Source organism: Penicillium atrosanguineum (genome assembly GCF_028827265.1).
Source record: "Penicillium atrosanguineum strain IBT 20685 chromosome Unknown utg000006l_segment0_segment0, whole genome shotgun sequence".
In the NCBI taxonomy this organism is placed as follows: domain Eukaryota; kingdom Fungi; phylum Ascomycota; class Eurotiomycetes; order Eurotiales; family Aspergillaceae; genus Penicillium; species Penicillium atrosanguineum.
The window spans coordinates 2,105,743-2,127,294 of record NW_026623138.1 but is presented as its reverse complement, the minus strand read 5'-3'; the positions used below and the strand labels follow the sequence as shown (position 1 = coordinate 2,127,294).

The 21,552-nt window shown below is 51.9% G+C and overlaps 6 protein-coding genes across 6 annotated transcripts; 3 read left to right on the top strand and 3 right to left on the bottom strand.

Annotated features, from left to right (window-relative positions):
* Positions 1-7,480: 7,480 nt before the first annotated feature.
* Positions 7,481-8,689, bottom strand: N7443_007945 (MBL fold metallo-hydrolase; the record flags this gene model as incomplete). The annotated part of the gene is made up of 4 exons (XM_056888001.1): positions 7,481-7,773; positions 7,826-8,191; positions 8,256-8,403; positions 8,462-8,689. The coding sequence occupies 4 exons, from the start codon at positions 8,687-8,689 to the stop codon at positions 7,481-7,483; spliced, it is 1,035 nt and encodes a 344-aa protein (XP_056739692.1).
* A 502-nt stretch (positions 8,690-9,191) lies between these two features.
* Positions 9,192-9,761, top strand: N7443_007944 (uncharacterized protein; the record flags this gene model as incomplete). Its single annotated transcript, XM_056888000.1, has 1 exon — positions 9,192-9,761. The coding sequence occupies one exon, from the start codon at positions 9,192-9,194 to the stop codon at positions 9,759-9,761; it is 570 nt and encodes a 189-aa protein (XP_056739691.1).
* A 264-nt stretch (positions 9,762-10,025) lies between these two features.
* N7443_007943 (ABC1 kinase family protein) lies at positions 10,026-12,040 on the top strand (the record flags this gene model as incomplete). Its single annotated transcript, XM_056887999.1, has 2 exons — positions 10,026-10,774; positions 10,837-12,040. The coding sequence occupies 2 exons, from the start codon at positions 10,026-10,028 to the stop codon at positions 12,038-12,040; spliced, it is 1,953 nt and encodes a 650-aa protein (XP_056739690.1).
* A 585-nt stretch (positions 12,041-12,625) lies between these two features.
* On the bottom strand, positions 12,626-13,721 carry N7443_007942 (NmrA/HSCARG family protein; the record flags this gene model as incomplete). Its single annotated transcript, XM_056887998.1, has 2 exons — positions 12,626-13,254; positions 13,304-13,721. 2 exons carry the CDS (start codon positions 13,719-13,721, stop codon positions 12,626-12,628), a joined length of 1,047 nt encoding a protein of 348 aa, XP_056739689.1.
* An 861-nt stretch (positions 13,722-14,582) lies between these two features.
* On the bottom strand, positions 14,583-19,402 carry N7443_007941 (uncharacterized protein; the record flags this gene model as incomplete). The annotated part of the gene is made up of 4 exons (XM_056887997.1): positions 14,583-15,389; positions 15,439-16,806; positions 17,075-19,289; positions 19,353-19,402. The coding sequence occupies 4 exons, from the start codon at positions 19,400-19,402 to the stop codon at positions 14,583-14,585; spliced, it is 4,440 nt and encodes a 1,479-aa protein (XP_056739688.1).
* Positions 19,403-20,183: 781 nt separating this feature from the next.
* On the top strand, positions 20,184-21,414 carry N7443_007940 (t-SNARE syntaxin; the record flags this gene model as incomplete). The annotated part of the gene is made up of 4 exons (XM_056887996.1): positions 20,184-20,439; positions 20,519-20,700; positions 20,757-21,329; positions 21,382-21,414. The coding sequence occupies 4 exons, from the start codon at positions 20,184-20,186 to the stop codon at positions 21,412-21,414; spliced, it is 1,044 nt and encodes a 347-aa protein (XP_056739687.1).
* Between the last annotated feature and the right edge of the window lie 138 nt (positions 21,415-21,552).

Below are 21,552 nucleotides of genomic sequence, written 5' to 3'. Positions count from 1 at the left end.
CGTCATTTAATTCGGCGGTCTCTATTCGCCCTCGGGCCCGGCCACTCCACTCACTAGAGCCATCTAGTCTCGTCGGCCGCGGTCCTATCATCGGCCGAGTCCCGCCCCTCTGATGATTTCATCGCTCAGAGCTGATCGGCGTTCGACTCAGTTTCCCAAATGCGTGGACGGGGCCACACGAGGGTGATACTCAACACTGACTGTTGGCGTCACGATGGTCACTTTTCCGTGAGATTCGGGGTTTGCTTTTGTTCACCTTTGTTCAGGGTGCCGAGATTCCGCTCCTTCTGGAGGAATCGGCAGCTATCGGAGTAAAGAAAATATGACGAGCACCACGTAGCTTGACTCGGATCGCCTGATGTGCGTGAGCCTACTGTAGACAGGAAATAATCCCGGCGTTGTGAGGCAAGCTTTCTTGCCGGACTATGCGGACGACTGCCAGCGCGAACGTTCTATCGATCTTCCAAGATGTACTTTGCAGGGGCTACTATTGGCCGATACGACCATCCGGACATCACCTCAACTCAAAAAGAAGAGCCTGCACCCCGGGTTCGCAGGACGTCTTCCCCGAACCTTGATAGTGTAGTTTCCATCTCTGCCAGGGAATATTTTGACGTCTACTATTGTGCTCGAGCCATCCTTGATACTGTTCAGCACTCTACGTATGTCTCGGTCTACCCGAGTTGGAATCCCTTACCGGCGCGTTCCGCGGCTGACATCCCGTCCTGGAGAACCAATTGCAGACAACTCATAACTCAAATAATTAGAGGGGCCGAGGCCGATAATATTCGTCGAGATGGACGTGGAGGGCCAGACAGGGCCAGACAGGGCGCACACCTGGGTAATCTACGTAGGTCGAGTTGCCGTATCCACGGCCTACCATCTGAGCTAGACTCTCCGAAATCTCCCCTTACTCTCCAGCTATCAACTAACACAGCTAGCTATCCACTCTACATAGGGGAATTAGGGAACTCTTAGAGCCAACCTCGTTCGGGAAACCGACCGCTTCGGTGTGGGTGTGGGCCAAATCAAATGCGGCTGGGTAGCGGGAAGGGCAGAACCTGCGACGCGACGGCGCTGCGCTGTGTCCTCTTGCAGCCCCGTGCGAGGGTCGATGAATTGAGTTACGATCAATTCCGGGGGATTCTCGCCGTTTGGGTGCTGCCCACGTCAGCCAAGCCCGTACGCGATCTTGGAGGGGGGGAAGGGAACGATTCCCTCGAGACAAAGTACGAGTTTTTTTGCTTATCCCTCTTTCCCTCTAGGGCTCTCTAGATATATATTCGGTCGCATAGGTACCTCTGTATAGTGGTGGAACAGGAACAGGGTCTACTGTATGCATCGGTGATGGTGGAGAGTATTCTACCCATTCACAGGGCCAGGCGGTTGAATTGGCTCGACGTGCAGTCGTCGAGTCGAGAGAAGAACCCCACGCGCGACCCGTGGAACTCGTAGCTTGTCCCACAAGGCAGACTGTCGCGGATGTGTAGCAAGTAAATTGTGATGGCTGGATATGTCGAATTGCAACCACAATGCTACAAGCTCGCACAGTCCCATGGATTTACATATCCTGGTAGTACTACATCTACGGAGGTGAGTCGATGACTATCGGTAATGATTTTCATCTCCATGCACATGTGTGCTTGACCGTGCGTCACTGTCACTGCACCGGAAGCTCACGTGCAGACAGACCAGGATCCGGCGCTTTCAGCCTTGGGGCGATCGCGCCGCTGACATAGTGAAGGAGTTGGGGCACGGGGATTCCCCAGACCTCCAAATCCAAGGCACGTAAAATGCCTCATGATATATTGGACCCGAACCAGTTGCCACGCCGTAAGAGAAACTTCATCGAAGCCCGTTGCCACCCGCGAACAATCGGTGTAGCCCGCGAACATTATAGAGGTCGGAGAAAGTGCGGGCTTCAGGGTGGGCTCACCGGCGCCGAATTTGCCTAGACTCTACGGAGTATGTTTTAGGAAGTGGTGGAGCCAAGAGCTGTGCGTGTGCGGATGAGCTCGGTTGTTCGAGACGTTTTCTAGAAGCCTTCAAGGACCAGCTGTTCCATGGATAAGCTGCAGCTGGGCCCTTCTTTACCATACTATGAAACGGAAAATTTGAATAGAAATTCCAGTCTTTTCTGGTTCTCGCCATTAGGAAGGGCAATTCGGAAATCGGCACTCTTCATAGATCCTAGGGAAGATAAGAGCGAAACTCTCACGTCATGAGCAGCTTATCATGCCGCTTTCGCCTTTCCCTTTTCGCCCCTGTGCTACTATGCCCGTCCAGGAACGCGCTCCATGCTCATTTATTACCGGTATCGCATCATACAGGCCGTTGCCAATTGCGGTCGGAAAGGAACGAAATTCCCGTTCGGGTATAGTCACAAGCCGCACATCCTGCCAATCGAGTGCCCTCAAAACAGATGACTAACAACTGACCTGCCGTTTTTCCCGTTCCTTCCTTTGCCCATCGGGTGAAGCAGGCACACCGCCAGCACCTTCTCTTTGCAATCGAAGACACCCCAAGTCACGCTCTACACCACAAAACTTTCCCCAAACTTAATTGACCCTCTACGAACAGCCCTAATCTCCTATACACCCCGTGGGCAGAAACAGATGGAAGCCGCGGTATACACCCGAAAGAGCCACCCTAGGTATTCTTGGCTCACACGCAGCCGTGTACCTACAGTAGCGGGATGGATCATCAGCCCATTTCCAGCAATCACAGCCGGCACAGAGAGGGCAAATATGGGTCTCATCTGAATCAGACCCTCACCGGTGGGCCAGAGGAGCATCGTAACTATGGCCCCACTGGGCGATCGCCCTGCCAAATCGTAGCTCTACCCGCTTATCACAGTCCGCTTTTGCCGATGAAAGCTCCATGAGGCATTTTTGTGTCGTGCAGCTTATGGCTTGTCTTGCACTATCCAACTACGTGTATAGCGTCCTAGGGGCACCATGTCCCGCCCGCGGAAAAGCAATCTCAATTGTCAATCTCATTACGGACGCCTAGCGAAGAGAACGCCTCGTCCATGTAGCTCCTGTACTTGTTCGTACTTTTGTACCTTCCTGTACGAGTACGGAGTACGGGTCATCCACAATCGACCATTCTATTTGTCTATTGAATCGGCCATCCCACGCTAATTTAACTCTGTCCCTAACGCCTGGTTCGCCAAGCGATCTCAGCGTCCATGTCCAGGTTCACCCCAGGTTAGACCATGTTCTCCATGGGCAAAACATGGAGCTATGAGGAGAAACTCGGGGTTTCGGTGGCCTGACTAGGAAAGTTTCCATGCGGTTCCCGCGCCTGCAGGCAAGCTTTAAGCTTTTTTGACTTGTCCGTCTGGCTCCGTGGTGCACGATGTACGATGCACAATGCATAATGCAAGGAGATGAACGTGGTTAGCGGTGGACATGGTCGGAGCGGGAGCATTGGGGTAAACTGGAAGGGGAGGGGAGGGGAAAAAGGCCTCCTCACGGGTTTTTTCTGTACTGTTGTGCTATTTTGGGATGTGCATTGTGTATCAATCATCTGCTTTACTACTTTCCAGGCTTTTCGTTCGGTGTTTCTGGCAAGAGGGGCCATGGCTCTGGGCGCGACTAAAGTTGACCCATTGTCTTCTTCGTAGTCGACATGGCTCCTGCGCTGGACACTTATCGTCATTCGTCTCTACGGAACCCATTACCGGGCGTTGTTGTTGTCTGTGCTTTTTTTTTTCCTTCCTTTCCCTTTTTCGCCTCAAGGCTGTTTGGCACTATTGCCTCCATGGCTGGGATGCTCGGTGTCCGACTAGAACCGAAATGTCCGCCCCGGCAGATTTTTCTCGGCGTTGAAAATTTCCTATGTTCTCGGCTTGTCGGTCGGGTTTCCGTAATCAATAAAGTCGGCCTACGCGGCAAAACGGGTGTCGGCACCGATACTTACGACATGTCGCAGGTCCCTGTTTTTGTGTCTTGTGTCTCTTGTGCATGGCCTTGGAACCGTGGGTTCTTTTTTGGGTCATCTGTCGCATGCCACTCTCCATTCAGGGACTAGACGGGTTCCTGAAATCTCTGTTTATCGGTGCCACCCGTGTGTAAGAGGAAATAGTAAGTGGCTAATCAGCCCTACACGGCTAAATTCGCGGGAATTTGAGGTTTTTCATTTGCCGGCAGAGGCTGATTTCTGTGTCTGCTAAAGTGGTGTGTTATTTTGTCCTCTTGGCAGTAACCCTCTTGGCAGTAACCCTCTTGGCAGTACGAACCCTTGCGACGATCAACAGAGCATTAAGGTTGCCCAGCTTCTACTCCGTAAGCCTGGTCACAATTTCAATTTCATCACTTCCCTTTATTTGGCATAGAGTTCAAATTACGCCTTACTCGGACTATACTCGGAGTTTATCCCCTTTTAGCCAGCACTCGGCGTATACGTACATGACAGCCTCGGGGAGACGGGGAGACGGGGAGACGGGAAGACGAGGAAACCTAGATACACGGCCCAGAGCACATATCGACCAGATCTAGAGCTCAGCTATGAAAGGCCAGGAACAGGATTGGCTATGATGGCATCGTACAAGAAAAGGAATGACAGAAGCTAAGTTCGCGACGCGTCTCGCGTCAAAACAATGACCACATGTTATGACCCTTTTTCTGCCCTTGATCGACAGGAGAAGTCGAGCTTGCATTCCCCACACATTCGACGCGATGTTCATAACGGGCATTGAGCGAACTCTGTTCTGGTGCGCGTGCACTCGGTAGCGCACATCACTATTTAAAAACAATGCGGGATCGCTGAGAAACCGGCTTCAGGACCGGGAGGCTTACGTTGGGGGTTCTTGGGGCCTCCCTTTGTAGCAGGTTTATTTTGCAGCTGCAGAGTAAGTTGATGCTTGAGTTCGTGCGAACAGAGCCGCGATGTTCGGATCGTCGCGTGTCTGATGCAGGTTTCTGGTTCGTTCTGGTAGGTTTTCCGAACGAGGGCCTGATGTGTCTGATGCACGGTCGTTCTGGCTATTGACGTGTTTGGAAATGTTTCTCTTTCGTTTCATCTGTAATAGCATGACACAATTGGCCGTTCGTGAGAAATACGGCTCTGAGAGGATTCGGACGCGGCCTGCTTACGGGCTACGGGCCAATGTGATCCTCGGTGTTTTGCGAATGCCCGATGATCCTGGTTCTCTGGCCAGGCCATGATGTAGACAATGACTGTTTCAACGGCTTATGTTACTATTGTAGGATAGGATAGTCTTCATCTAGGCTCCGATTCACTTGTGCCGTGCTTTGCAGAGGATGGTGGCTGTGTACTGAATTTTTGACATTATCGGACGTGGATTCGCTGGGGAGCTGCCGGCTGTTTACTTTTGTCTCTGTGCATGCAAAGTAACGTTTGTTCGTACACTTTAGTCTTGGCTCTGTGGTCAGAATCGGCAGCATTGCCAAGCATGACAGGGATATCCCCAAAAGGGGGTTGGGGATCTTCATGCTGTGGAGATTGAAATCTTGCAGACTGGGGATCTATAGATAGTATAGATGACGCCAATGCATTACAACGATTGCATAAACATCCAAGGAAATGTTCCTTACGGAGCACTGCCCCGTTGTCGAATAATGGGATATTCCCTCTCCGGCTCGATCTTTTATAAAACCCCCAGCGGATTGCATCGAATCAGTGGACTAGAGTTCCACATTGTCTTGGTCAGTGGAACCAATAAGCCTCTCAATATTGAGTAACAAACAAATAAAAGGGGTGATCATCCAAGTTTGTTCTAATTACAGTATTCCAGACCCAAGAAAATTCTCAAATCAACAAACAATGACGCGCCTTGGCAGTTCCAAAGCGAGTCAAACACAATTGATAAACTCTAATACACGTGTGAGGCTTGAGACTATCGACCGTGTATCAAACAATTCCTCCGAGCCCCAAAAATCAACCCGTACTCAATGCCAGGCACATCACTCTTGGCGTCAATGCCGAGCAAGACGATCCTAGTCGCGATCTTCTTTGCAGCTGTTCAGCATTGGTTGGCATATGATACGCCAGAAAAGCAATGCACGATGTAATGACACAATGATCCCTTGATCGCCTGCCCCTCCCTGAAGCCCCGCCAAGAACCGCGCCGTGCATCCCTCTCGCATTATCGTCTTGGCGGGCATGACTTGCTCGGCAAACCCCCTTTCTCCCCCTTTCCCCATGGCACTGTGGACTTGTAGCACGCTTCAACACGGACCTCGGTGATCTCATCTCCGTGGGGTGGAGTGGGGGAGGACGAGAAAGGCGAGCAAGGGCGATTGCAATTATGTCCGCCGGGCTCGCTGCAAATCGCTCTTGGCGGGGGCTGTACACTGTGCCCACCAGCGTCATGCTGGTGTCCATTGGTCGGTATAAGCCAGGTACAAGCGGATTTCAGGCGGTGATCTACCTTGCCAAGGTGCTCAAATGTGACTACTGTCTACTGGCAATGGGCAGCTTTCGGGCTCTTGGTGAGATTTTTTGCTGCGGTAAGCCTAGGGGTCTTGGCTGTGTACCATCATAATATTGGGTGGTCAGAAGATCGCGGTTCATTTAACGGGCTGTTACACAGTATTCGTCTCGTATCTGCGGGGCGTGGGTGTAGAGTGGTCCTAGATCCTAGACGTTTTGGGCTTGCGCCTGCACGTGAAGATTGTATAGATGCTACCTGTAAAAAAGCCCACCTGCAGGCAAACATTGAAGCGTCAGCGAAGATTGAACTGAAAAGTTGAAGATATACTTATTAGTTGTAGAGCAGTCAATTGCTGCTTGTTTCCTTCAAAGCAATTGATGTTTGTTTGTGTCGTGTGCGGCTTTGGTATACCACCATTTCGAGGAGCTTCCGGGGCTATTATCCATTAGATTTAATCAATCAATCCGCAGTTTCGCTTTGGATTGCGTTATTTGAGCTAGATGGATATTGTAATTAAGGGCAATAGAATATATTCGTATATAACTACTGACTATCTATATGGTTGTAGATATGTAGCTTCGTTTGGCCGATATATACATCCGCATCAATATTGAATTTTGCTTGACATTACAAATTCTCTAAACACCTGCATCAAATACATATCACTATCTTGACTCCTTGACATTATTTTATTACGCTCACAGACTAGATACCGCTTCAACCTGCTCGCTCAAAACTGCCCAAAATCCAACAACTGAGACAACATACGACAAAGATCTAGAACGCTACTATCTCAGCACGACGACCCGATCGCACGGAAGAAGAATGCAGCAAGGGGCAGTACTCGTCAGATGATCTGGATCCAAACCTTGGAAGCTAAAACCTATGAAATATGCCGAAACAGGGTCCAATGACGCCACTCACCCCTTGGAGATAACGTCCAAGTTGCCCCAAGCGACCCGAGGCATGTTTCATATCTAGTAGCACCCAGCATAACCCACGTGGAGAACCTTAACTAAAACGCCTCTGCAAGGAACGCGAGACAAATCCCGTCGCGGAAGAGATCCCGATACACGCGCTCTAGAAGGTAATCTTGATGCCCACCGTGCATGGCACCAAGGTCCCTGGCATGGCCTTTTCGATGGCGAATTTCGATCGCCAGCCTGAGCAGTGGCCTGGCATTAGCACGGCGGGGTCGAGGCGTTTTAGGTCGGACACTGTGTTGTTGATTTGGGCTTCTTCGCTCATGGCAAGGTGGAAGCCGCCGACTACGGCGTGGAGGAGGGGTTTGGGGCTGACTAGGTCGATGGCGTGTTTGGTCGTGTTGACTACACCTGCATGACTGCAGCCTGTGAAGACGACGAGGCCTTTGTCTGAAAGGTTTAAGCGCTTGGTCTCGTTGACATCACTGTGTGATACACTTACCCTTCAAATTGACTGCGAGGAAGCGCTCGTCAGCGATGACTTCGTCCGAGTACCATTCCTTCTCATCGGGATCAAACCGGACTGCGTTTCGGAGTCCAACTTCATATGGAGTTACCCGTGGGATCTCGCCTGAGATGAGGAACATGTCATCGAGAACGGTGTGGGCCTCGCTCTGCTTGTCCACTAGGGCGCCAGCGCTGGACAGCTCTTCAAAGGTAGGGTCGGCCTCGAGAGATATGATATGTTCCGGCAGAGCGAGCCCTCGATAGACGGGTCGATCTGGATGCACGTCTACGAGGAGCTCATCTGAAATGCCCTGGGCTTGTTTCGCCTCTTTGATCATTCGAATAGCTTTACCAAGACCACCTGAAACCAGTCAGAGCGTGCACACTGATATATTTGATGCATCGTCAATTGCGGCTGAACCGACCTGAATGGTCCCGATGCCAATGCGACAATTGGATCACCTCGACAGAGGCGAGATCCGGCCGGAGTCGCTTCACGTTCCTCTCCCAGATGTCTTCTTCCGGGCCGGCATCGAAGAGGACGGAGTGCTTTTTATCGCCTTTGGTAGCTGTCTACATCGCCAGCATCCATGAGTGGACTTCCTTCAAGGTAAAAACAGAGCTATCTTACCACGAGGATAGACAGGCCATGCGCAGAGCAGCAGATGTCCTCCATGCGTATCTCTCTGTAAGCACCGCCGCGGTTGATAGGAACGTGGCCCGCACTCATGCCGATAGTGGCCAGGTTTCCAGAGAGTTGCACTGTCTCCGGAGCTGGCATGGACAGAGGGTCCAGTTCATTGTCGATAATGACAATGGCTTCGAGAGAGTCCACTTCTTGGAGGTCGAGAGAGTCCATGGCGGGGTAGATAGGTCGCGAAACTTGGATACAGTTCAAACCTTTCTAGCTGACAGCTCTGGAGCATGTAAGTGAAATGTGGCGGGCTTTTTCACTAGAGAGCCCTAGCGCCGACGCGTCTCAGATGGAAATACCAGTTTGGGTATTGGCCTCGGCGACTGAGGGTGAGGGTGAGGGTGAGGGTGAAGGTAAAAGGAAGCTTAGATTCTGTCCAGCACAGGGACCACGGGCTGACGTGAGATGTAGCTGAAGACTCTAGCATATGTATAGAATCTAGCTTCCTAAATCGACGGATACTCCGATCCAAATGAAATGCACCGGAGAGTTCAACCGGTGGAGCCTATATTCAACTCCGCACTCCACTTCGCATTTCAGGGTTCGCGGGGATTAAGTTCTTTCACACTTCTCCCAACTTTGACTGGAACTGATACGATTTGAGGCCTTGAATCACTGCAATAACCATCTTAATCTTGAGATTATCCATCGATCGTTTCTCCTCGTGATGCGCCTCTCGACCGACCATCTCTTCCTCCTCCTCCTCGTCCTTACTCCTGTTGCAGCCATCGGACCAACATGCTTTAAAGTCGTCGCAGCCCTGGTCGGCCGACCAGGCCATCTCTTCAACAAATTCCAGACCGAAATCTGTGACCGCGGATGCCAGCCAACAATCCCCCACTGGGACCTGTGGACTCGCAACAACTCGTTTGTCCCCGCCGTGCGCAGCCTCATGAAGCGCATGGATCTCCCTCAAAAAGAAGACGCGCTATTGAAGATGGGCGACGATGTCGCCGTCATCATCAAAGAACGCTGCGCCCCACTGCTACATGGGCGACACATTTGCTCGGACCCGGATACGCTGGCCGACTTCGGGAACTGCTTCAAGACCAATTTTGTGAAGGCATCGATCAAACACCTCCCCGTTCTTCTTCCAATGGCGTCTGAGGCCGGGTGTAAGGAGCAATATAAGTTCCTTCAGGGTGATGAGCTATGGGAGGTGACGATTCCGAATAACATGAGGGAATATGCGAGCGTGTGTGATACCCTGGCGCTTCCGAACCATGAGGAACTGTGATAGAAATCTTACGTCTCAAATTGTATCTATCTTGGAATTGGATCATAGACAACTAGCGTATATTGTAAAATCATTGTGAGGAAATTATTCTGCAAGACGGCGATAGCATTCGTCCGACGCCGAGGCCACACCACCACGGATGACGGCATCTTCACTTATCTCCGCAACCGTCTCCTTCTAGATAGAAAGAGAGAGAGCTGTCACCCCCATTCACCCCGAGGAATCAGTCCATCTCGCGCAATGTGCTGATACCCCCTATTCTTTATGAACATGTCGCACGCGACACTCCTCCGACCGCTGCGGCCCTCCGCAGCTCGATCCATCTGGCGCCCTTTAACCCGCCGATGTGTGCACGCGGGGGAATTCCAGCCCTTCCTCCCTCCCTCGCCGAGCTCGCTAGGCAAACCAACCGCCGCAAAGACATACACTCGTACCCGCAAATGGCTACGACGACTAGTTTACGCCTCGGTCGCAACCGGCGTCATCTACGGCGTCGACTCACAGTTCTACGCCTCATCGCTCACTCGAACCGCCCGCACATTCTCCCTCGGTCTGATCGTCGCATTGGACTATAAAATCAATTTCCGGCCGCACCCTCCCCTCGCCAGCTCCATTACAGCTCTGCATGCCCGCAACGCTGAGCGCTTATCGGATCTCCTACGTCACAATGGTGGGCTGTACTTGAAAATGGGCCAGGCTGTCGCCATGCAGTCGGCGATTCTGCCCCCTGAATTCCAGCAGATGTTCTCGCGTATGTTTGATGATGCGCCGCAGAACGATTGGAAGGAGGTCGAGAAGGTTATTCGTGAAGACTTTGGGAAGTCGCCCGAAGAGGTCTTTGGCGTCTCGTTCTCTGGTGAGCCTGGAAAGGGTGTTATGGAGCGCAAGGCGCGTGCTAGTGCTAGTGTAGCGCAAGTTCATTGGGCTCGTCTGCCGGATGGACGGGAAGTTGCTATTAAGATCCAGAAACATGAGATTGAGCAGCAGCTGAACTGGGATCTTTGGGCGTTCAAGTGAGTTTCAACGAGGCCGCGCACAGACGGGAGGAATGACATAGACTAACAGCTTTCTCTAGAGTCGTCACGTTCATCTACAGCAAACTCTTCGATATTCCTTTCTACACTTTGGTCCCATACATCAGCGAGCGGTTGTCCTTGGAAACCGATTTCGAAAACGAAGCTACCAACTCGGAAAACATGGCCCGACTGGTCGCCGGTGAACCTCGCCTGCGTGACCGTGTGTACATACCGAAAGTCTACCGCGAGCTCAGCTCTCGACGAGTCATGACGGCCGAATGGATCGAGGGCGTACGTCTCTGGGACAAAGACGCCATCACACGATCATGGCGCGGCGGCTGGCGTCAGGGCAGTCCAGGATGTCACGGAACACCCATGGATCCTCCAAAGCCGAAGAACGCACCAGTCGACCAAAACCCACTATCAAAGGCCAAGCCCGAGCGAAACCACTGGAAGGGCCAGAACAACCGCGGCGGGCTGGGCCTGTCACTCAAAGACGTGATGACAACCATGGTCGACCTCTTCTCCGCTCAGATGTTCCTTTGGGGATGGGTACACTGCGATCCTCACCCCGGCAACATATTCATCCGACGCAAGCCCTCCGGCCAGCCTGAGCTCGTCCTCATCGATCACGGCCTGTACATCCACATGGAGCCCAACTTCCGGCATCAGTACGCGCGCTTCTGGAAGGCCCTGCTCGCATTTGACAACTCTACCTTAACCGAGATCGTCAAGGGCTGGGGCGTCAACAACGCTGATATATTCGCCTCCGCCACTCTCTTGCGCCCCTACCGCGGTGGCGATATGTCTACTCAGCGCCATATCCAAGGCCTCAGCAAGCACGAGCTCCAAGAACGCCACTATGAGATGCAGCAGGCAGCCCGTAAAGCTATCCGCGAGATTTTAGGCGATGGGACAAAGTGGCCACAGGAACTGATATTCATCGGCCGCAACCTCCGCATCGTCCAGGCGAACAACCAGTTCCTCGGCTCCCCAGTCAACCGTGTCAAGATCACAGGAATATGGGCTTCGCGCGCGCTCGTCGATTCCCCTGATCTCCCATTATCGGAGAAGATCCGTAACCTAGGCCGCCACGTCATCTTCCGTATCGTCCTGGTGACCAGTGATGTCTGGTTCTACTGGGCCAAATTGCGACAATTCTTCCATCTCGGCGGTGGAATGGAAGATGACATTGAGGCCCAAATGCAGAGCATGGCGAAGGATATGGGCGTTGAGTTGAATCACAATGTGTTTGAGGGGTAGATCTGCTTATCTAGACACCTTCTATGACTGCCTTTGAGTGACAATCTCCTCTCTCCATCCACACCTCTCTACTCGTGGGAGTTATGTTGGTTTTTCAATACCTGCCTTGATTGACCACGGGTCTTCTACAAGCGTCATGGTGGCAAAGGGCAGGGAGTCGATGGAATTTTGTATTATAAGACTTGCTATCTAGAGCATAGAGGCTTGATACTTCTCCCCTTGTCATTTTCGAGCCGTTCGAACGCGTTTACGCCTGTTTCAAAGCTCTGTAATAATGGACGTAGTCTCTTGTGATTTCATATTCTTAGTACTATATAAACAAGAGCACCGAGTAAGCTGTCCAAATCTCCTCGTCTGCAATATTGGGCTTAGAGCTCTACTCGTCGATACCAGTACATTCCCAATATCCTGGACAAAGCAGAGCGCTCTCTTCAGAGTGTCTATCACCGGGAATCGAAGAAGCAGACAACAAACAGAAACTTTCGCAGATATGCAATAACAATGGCTCTGATGGCCGTCATTATCACTTATTTATTGGACAGGCTGCTCAAGAGGCACTGAACTACCTCAGCCTTCCCGCCGCAATCACTCCTCGAACCTGGAGGACGTTCTAGACCCAGATTTGAGCACGTTCTGCGGTTCCATATTTTCATGATAGCCGACAGAGCTCATCCACTGCTCCACGGTTCTCAGACGACCCGGTTTGATGCGATCTAGGCGGCCATAATCCCTCGTCCAGAGCCCAATATTTCCATGGCTCTCCGTCCAAATGCCCCACCAGGGAAGGAACATCTCCTGAACCGTCTTCAGAGTTGGGTCATCATATCCAGGTGAACCCGCCAAACCGATCTTGGTGCTTTGCGACAATTGAGATTTGAGCTCCTCAACTGGCAGCGGTTCATAGCGTGCCTTTTTGCCCGTCACCGCGGAGAACGCACCAGCAATTCTCTGGCCTGTAGCATGCTCGATACCAACACTGAGCAATTCAGCCTTGAATTCGCTAGGGTTCTCGAACATATAACGTGCAAACCATGCAAGGTCACTCAAGGAGACTAGGGGCATGGAGCCGCTGGGCCCGATAGGTATTCTGAAGACAAATTCTCCGGTCGAGTCTTCCTTGGGAACAAATTGATTGAGAAGGAAATGTTCGGCATAGGGTCCACTCTCGAGAACGCTCCAGATCATTTGGTCAGTTGTTTGGGCTCGGAGGAACTCTAGGGTAGCATTAGCAACAGGTGAAGGCGTAAGTGGAAGATCACTGACCCACGACTTTGGCCTTTCCATCCACGAAGGGAACGCGATACTTTGGGTCAAAGTTTCCCTTTTTCGATACAAATGGCAGAGCGCTATAAATGAAATGTTTCACACCCGCCCAATGCGCAATTTCATACATGCGGATGCCCCAAAAGATTTCGCTCTTTTCACCAATAGCAAAGCCATTGGTGTTCACAAAACAAGCGTCAATGCCCCTGAAAGCGGAGAAGAGGGTGCTCTCATCGTAACAATCCCCCTCGATGATCTGTACTCTCGGCAGGGTTGCGAGTGAAGCAGCCTCTTCGGCCTGAGGGTTGCGCGTAAGTAGTCGAACCTTCCACGCCTCTGATTTGGCAAGCTCGCGGACAACGAAGGAAGTTTGGGCGCCGGCACCGCCGAGTACGAGGATGGTAGTTGGGAGAGACATCCTTAGTTGACGAACAGCGTATCTCAATTATCGAGTTCTGGAATGACCAAATTGTCAGGCAGATAGCTGATACAAGCTCGGAGAGAATGGAGAATCAAAGGTCAGTATCAGGGTGATTCACACTCCTTTTATAGTCTTGAAGTAATTTCTTGTACGTCGCACGAATATGTTATTCCCTTTCCCGCGTTTGGAGAGTTCGAATGTGGTTCCTGTTTCTGATTCGCTAAGTACCTATTTGTCTGCAGAGATATGGTATGATTTATAACAATAACGATTACTCGTGTTGTCCATGAGACCATTCCTCGGGAGTCCGAATGCGCGAGAAATGGATGAATATATCAAGTGCGGGAAAGATTACCAATTCCAGCTTCACGTCACCTTTGTTGACTAAACTAAATTCGACCAATAGGATCATATCTGCCATCACCTCGATTCAGGAGTTTCGAATTAGATTATTGATCAACCGTTCAAGGCAGCGAGGTGTGAAGAGATGAGGGGGAATTGGGTTCTTTGATTATCCACCATGTCTTGTTTGCCATCATGCAACCACATCATTCATTCTCTTGAACGGTAGAATACTTGGTTGCATCTTAATTGTCATGCATTTTGCCCGGGGCCATCTGTGATCGATTCACTGGTTGTGCCATGCTAACATGGAAATCAAATTGCGAGAGTACACAAAACATGCTTCAAATATGAGACAAAGCCGCCAGATGCAGAGAAAGTCATAATCATACAGATGCAATTTCGTGTACGTGCGAAGGGGCTTTGGACCCGGGTAAAGACATGAAACGACTGTCTGGAAATGGTCATGAATGGCAGTCAGAATGACAGGGTATCGTAACATGCACGCTGAATTCGCTAGTAATGCATCGGCGTCCATTCTTGTCCAGGGTATGCAGTTGGGGACATAAGGATCTCCTCACTGGAGTCATCCTTGGTAATTGCGAGCTCGACTGGCTCAGCGGACTCATTGAGCGTGCGGGCCGAACTATCACGGTGGGGGTGGTTGGATAGAAAGGAGGCGCTTGAGACAGTGGTGTTCTTGGGTGCGGTTGTCTCGGCTGTAGTGGCAAACTCGGATTGATCTGCTGCTTGTTTGCGGGATTTAACACCGACACTGGGACCGAGACCTGGCTGGGCTTCCGATCCAAATGGCTCGGGAGATCCCTCCTCTTCCTGAGATTGCTGAGCTTCCTCAGCATGAAGCTCATGCGATGCCCGCCCGTCGGAAGTATGCAAATGAGAAGACTGAGACATACTCAGATTGGAATCAGATGGGGCAATAGGGGACAGAGGCGGGATTGTCATCAAAGGCTGGCTCTTCACTCGAGTATGTTTAGCGGACGATGGAACATCCCCAGACGTCGAAGAATAGAATCGACCAGAAAGCAGAGCATTAGTTGCAAGAGTGGGTGGAAAAGACATGCTAGCGCGGCGAGCATCGCGTGGCACATCCGCTTCGTTGTCGATTGACAGAGAGTCAAAAGCCGGCATCGCAGGAAGCTCTTTGTTTGTGATGGGGCCATTGGCATTGAAATGACCATTATGCCCATTGGTGGGGAGTGTTGGCAGACCCTTGGACTCGGGGGCTTTGGTATGGGGTTTAATGCGGTCATCCTTTTTAATATCCGAGGACTGGGACTCCTTGGAGCGATTGAACAAAACCTGTGCATAATTAGCAACAGAAACATAATCACGACCGAGAACAACATACACTGATCCGGCCAAAGGTACGTTTCCGCTTTCCTCCTTCAGGAAGATCCTGAGTACTTCCCTGGATATTGTCTTGACGGCCCGTGAGAAGATCACCCACCGAGGCACGGCGTCGTCTTCCGAAACTCTTCAACTTATTCATTTTGGAATCACCATTCGGCGCAGGAGTATCTGAATCAGCACGACTAGAAAGCTCATTGGCGGGGGTAGCTGGGCGACTCTGGCTCTGCCGCCCCCAACTGCCAAAGCTCAACATGCTGCTTCTGGTTCCTGGAGAGTACCTAACTTCGTTTCTCAAGGGACTTTGTACCCCCGGAGTAGAGGGCGGCAGTCCGCTGATAGACCTGCGCTTTGATTCAAGAATCTCTGCTGAGCTTGGTGGTCTCGGGATCGGCACGAACCCTATCTTTTCTTCTTCATAGGGCAAAGAAGGTTCAATTGTGTTGGCCTCAGGCAAAGGTTCTTCGTATACAGGGTCATCTGCCTCCTTTGTCGTCTCCTGAATAGGAGAGGGCGGTGTTTCCACCTCCCCCTCAGAGGAACTGCGAGGGTGCCTCTCATCTGCACCGAGTGTCGAGATTGACGGCTGGCGTTGACCCTGGCTTAGCTGCGGGGCCAGCGAGGCGTCCTTCGATGACGCGTCCCTTGACAGGAGACCTTTAGGCGGCAGGTCTTTGGGGGGAAGGTCCTTCGGTGGAGTAGAGGGCTTGACATCCTCATCAAATACCGGCCGGATTGACGGAGTCATCGGTCGGGAGATATCCATACTAGGTTGGCTCTTAGCGCCCGACACCTCGACCGAGACTCGGCCATTTGAATTCTGGCTAGGAAGAGCCGGCAGGCTTTTGTCTTTAGGAAACTCTTTATCCGCACCAGTGGCTGTTTGACTTGCTGAAGTGGCACCCCTAGACTCGTCCTTTGACAACTGCTCCGCAGGCTTAGTAAGGGACTCTTCAGGACCAGGCTTGGTCGGAGAAAGACCAAGAGCAGCAATCGTTTCCTGTTCAAAGTCATTGGTAAAATCGGATTTGCCAATGAATGCTCCACTCTTGCGTTTTTCCACGTTGGAGGGCGTAGCTTTCGTAGTCTCTGACGAAGAACCCACACCGAATGTACTTCGCAAAAAGTCCATAGACCGGCGCCTTTTGAAACGCTTACCTGGAAGCTCTCCCTCGGCCGGACCCTCCTGCGAAGTCTCCTTCACATCAGCACGGGCTGTAGAGGTCTCATTTCGGCCTCTGAAAATGGGAAGATTCCCGATATCGAGAGACCTCCGCAAGGAAGAGCTACCATGTTCACCCGTAGACTCAGAGGGGAACGAGAACTGAAATTGGCCCGATTTCCGTCGTCCTTCAGTTGTCGATTGACCCTACAACATTACCAACATCAGAAACAGCACAAAAAGGAACAGGGAAAGGGAAAGGGAGATATGGGCCAGGGCCGAGGAAGGAAGAAAGTCAGATGCATCAATCGTGTCGCATTCTAGTCTCCAATGCCGAAGCGATGGGAAATTACATCGTGGTATCCAGGAAACAAAGAAAAAAAGAAGTAGAATGAGGGTAACACCGCCTGATGACCTTCCAGCGCGCCTTTTCCAGGGAACCCCAAATATCGAGTGAGGGAAATCATGTATCTACCTTGTCTCCGCTGGGTCGGAACTTGCTCCTGCCCTTGGCAAATAGTCCCTTGGCGGCCTCACCCGCCTTACCACCGAATGATCCCGCGGTGTGAAGGAGATCCTTCCCACTTTGCGCGACATTCTGCCTGTTGACTATTGTTCCAATGTGGCCAGATGGGCGCCGGATGTGGCCGGCGTTGGCCGGCGCGGTCTCATCTCTGGTAGTGAGGTTACCCAGAGATCCCAGCTTGGGAAACTTGCTTCGAGCCGGCGATGTCCGAGGGAAATCGGCCGACAAGCTCTGGGTTGACTGGACTAGACCGGCATGCTCCGGGTGGTCATCGACACTAAGCTCGAGCCAGTGAGTTAGACCCGAGTCAAGGCCGGCAAATTGATCTCTCGTCTGGTCAAAAGCCCGGATACGCGCTTGCGGAGTCGTCAAAGCGAGAATTTCGCGGAAGCCCTGCAGTTTCGACTCATTGGTATCTGAGTTCCCGAAGTTTGCAGTCACAACCTCAGCTTCGGGTTGCGGACTGTCTCTTGGCCCCGCAATTTGGGGCGGCGGAGGGCTTCCGTCAGCTGTGGGAAGGACAATTGACAGCCTAGGCTTTTCGACGCGCTGGCTGTCCGAGCCGGAAACTTCGCCTTCGGCAATCGGCGCTTCCGTTGACAGACCTTCTGAAGCCGGCTGATCAGAGTCATCGGCAATGGGCTCAGGCTCTTGGATGGCAAGTGCAGCGTTCAATGGCGGAGGAGAAGTATAGCCACCGGGAATTTGCGGTGTAGGAGTTTCCCCATCGGATGATTCCCATGAGAAGCGCCTTGCCATTTTCGGTTTACTCGGAGGAGCATCTCCACTGGAAGTCTCAGCAGTCGCACATGGATTTTGCGGAGCAAGAGCATTCGACTCAGAAGCGAGATGCCTGGGAGCAGTATCGAGAGTAGATATGGGTTGAGGGGTACCATCCCAGAACTTCTCGTACTGATGCGGAATAGACTCCTCCTGAGCAACCTGTGACTGGGGCTGCTCCTCCGGCTCTTGAGAATTCTCTCGGCTCAATGAACGCATGATTTCTTCCCGCAGCCTATCATTGTCGGCATCTTCTGGTGAGCTGCCTGCGACAATTGTAGGAATTTCCCCACGGTATCCCTCGGATCCAGTGCTACCAAATTTGAGAGGCGCGACGAAATCCTTGTCCGCGGGATTTGAAGACGGAATATTAGCCTGAGGCTGATCGTAATTTTGACCCGGAGAGACTGCTGAGATTTCTCCATGGCCTGACTTGGGAGGGTCCTGATCTGTGACCACAGGTAGCTTCGAGGGGCTGTTATCCCGACTGGGAAGGCTTATATCCCGTCGGTGACCAGCCTTGAAGAAATCGCCTGCGGGCTGCGTTGAGGATCCGGTAGGGGTGTTGAACTCCGCAGGATCTTCATGAATTGTAGGCGTTTTGTCGTCTTGATACGTCCGGTTGCTCATGATGGGGCTGATTATAGAAGTGCCATCGCTATTGGACCGACCCACACTGCCAGCAGTGGTGGAATTAGGGGTTTCGGGAACATCAAAAGCTTGATGGACCACGGACGTGAACCCCTGCGAAGAGGCCTGGGAGGGATTATGTTGCAAGACGGACTGCTGAGACTCGGGAGTAGCCTTTTGTTGCGAGGTGAAATCACTACCACCTAAGAAATCGGTTCCAAATGAAGACATTCGTTTCACCTCAGGTAAACCCATTGAGGATGTATCCCGAGTAGCTGCCGAGGGTGCATTGGCAGGTACAGGTGCCTGCGCCAGAGGGTTCACAATCGGATTTGGCGAGGCCGCAGCCTGACGTCCAGAATCAACCGAAGGCTTCTCTTCACGCATGCGCTTGTAAAGGTCGACAGGTCTGACGAAAGGCAAAACCTTATCACCGCCACTAGAGTTTGCCCTGGCCTCGGCCGAGGGGCTTGCTCGCGACTCATCGGTTCCAAATCCAAGTCCGGACAAGCGCTTGGAGCTCAACTCCGATGAGCTACCGGTCCTGTGGGTTGCATATGGTGGCTGAGGAGGGAGCGGGGGCTCCTCATCCTCCTCATCGTCCTCGTCGCCCCAATCGCCACCGTCGTATGAATATTGCTTTGCCTCGACCCAACGCTTTGTCTTTGCACGATTCACATTCGTCTGAAAGGATATGGGGTTGTTTCCTCCACTGGCTGGTGAGAGAGGGCTGTTTACGTTGGGCGGGGAAGGGCTAGAAAATGTCTTAGAGCTTGTGTGACGAGGTACAGACGAAGCGGGAGGGTAAGGAACTCACAGGCGCTGAGTCGCGCGGCCATGCCACTGAGGATTATTATGGTCCGCCATGGGAACTGTAAAGTGTAGTGTCAAAGTATCAAGTTGATCTGGGTATCGAGCATTGATTGCTGCCTGACCAACTCGCCAAGGGACGTTGCGCGGCCGTAGTAAGGATCAGCGCAATCCTGCAACTGCCAGGTAAACCACGGCGACTGCGTGCAGATGATTGCCTGTGCTTGTGTGGGAGGAACGCCGGTTATTTGAGGTCTGGCGTTGAGCAACGTTGCCAATGCGGGCGCCGATCAGATCGGTTAGCTGGAAACGGGGCCGAAGCGGGTGAAACAAGATTATTGTACAAGGGACCGGGATGACGTGTATCCACAAAAGGTGCAAATAATGGAAACAGAAGATGCAGATAAAGAAGAAAAAAAAGAACAAAACACGCAAGTGTATCGAAGCTTCCCCCTGACGCGAAGTCTGGGGTTGCAACTGCATCTAAATTTGGCCGATGGGCGGTGCTGCTTATGTCATGTGGCGCTATAAACCACGTGACTGCATCGCCGCGATCGACGTCTTTCATTTGCGGCCGCTGAATCGCTGCAAAGGGTGTTGCCTTCCTCTCTTCTCTTTCTGTATCTTGCTCATTACCATAGACTCCGTGTCTTAATTCAGTCAACATTCGTCGCCATTGCCGGTGGATTTCCAACAAGCTACATAACCCCTTATCGATTATCCGATCGCAACGGGTCAACAACGGCGGAGTCCAGCCCGTGAACCCCACTCACCCTGACATTCGGAGGTTACGCCCTTGAAACTGCCTCGTCGCTTACACCGAGTCTATACATACACAATGACCGGCCCGTCGATCCAAGACCGCACAAGCGAGTTTAGCTCTATTCTGGGTCAAGCTCAGAAGCGCCTCGGCACCTCGAAGGTTGGGTCGCAGCGCCAGGCTCTGTTGACAGATGCTCAACGGCGGGAGGCCAATGGTTCAGCGCCTGATATGCAAGGAGGGAAAAGCGCGCGGTCAGATTTCGCTCGACGAGCGCGAGATATCGGAAGAGGAATCACCGGCACGACTTCGAAGTTGCAGCGATTGGCAGAATGTGAGTACTTTGACTTTGTAGTGCCGTCTGGAAAGATCCAGGCGTGTTGAGAAATAGGCCAAGGCTAATTTGGAAATAGTGGCCAAACGCAAAACGCTCTTCGATGATCGCCCTGTAGAAATCTCCGAATTGACCTACGTGATCAAGCAAGACCTTGCTTCCCTGAACCAGCAGATCGCGGGCTTGCAAACCTTGACTCAGGCGCAACACCCCAAGTCCAATCGGCCAAAGACAGATCAAGAAGGGGAACACAATGACAATGTAAGTAGGGGACTGCCTGACAAGCGTACGCGTATGGCTGACCAGATATCTTTCAGGTTGTTGTGATGTTGCAAGGGAAGCTAGCCGATGTAGGATCTAGCTTCAAGGAGGTTCTAGAAGTTCGAACCAAGAACATCCAGGCATCTCGAACCAGGACAGAGAATTTCGTATCTTCTGTATCATCCAAATCCCAGAACGCTCTCGATTCCCAGCGCTCTGATTCTCCTTTGTACAACACTTCTGGCCGCCGCACGCCTCAACCCGGTTACCAAGGAAACTCGTCCGATCTCTTGACACTCGAGCCGTCCAACCCTTCACCGCTGGGTCGCCCCTCAATGCAATCAGATCAACAATTGCTGGTCATGGAGGAAGCCCAAGGGAGCAACACCTATGTTCAAGCGCGTGGTGAGGCCATTGAAGCCATTGAACGGACTATTAGTGAGCTTGGTGGTATTTTCGGCCAATTGGCCCAGATGGTCAGCGAACAATCAGAGATGATCCAGCGCATCGATGCCAACACAGACGATGTCGTGGATAACGTGCAGGGCGCCCAGCGCGAATTGATGAAATACTGGTCTCGCGTCTCAGGGAATCGCTGGCTCATTGCGAAAATGTTTGGTATTCTGATGGTTCGTATTCACTCGTCTATTCGTTCCCCGATATCGCTAACGGCAGAGATAGATTTTCTTCCTTCTCTGGGTCTTGATTTCTTGATGGACACCTCTCCGACCCTTTCTTTCAATACTGTATTATAATAAGGCTGTGTCCAGATAGACGATGGCCCCTCTGCATGCCCCACACCCATCAAGCATTTCCTTTTTTGTACTTTGGCTAGACTCTGGGATGTCAGAT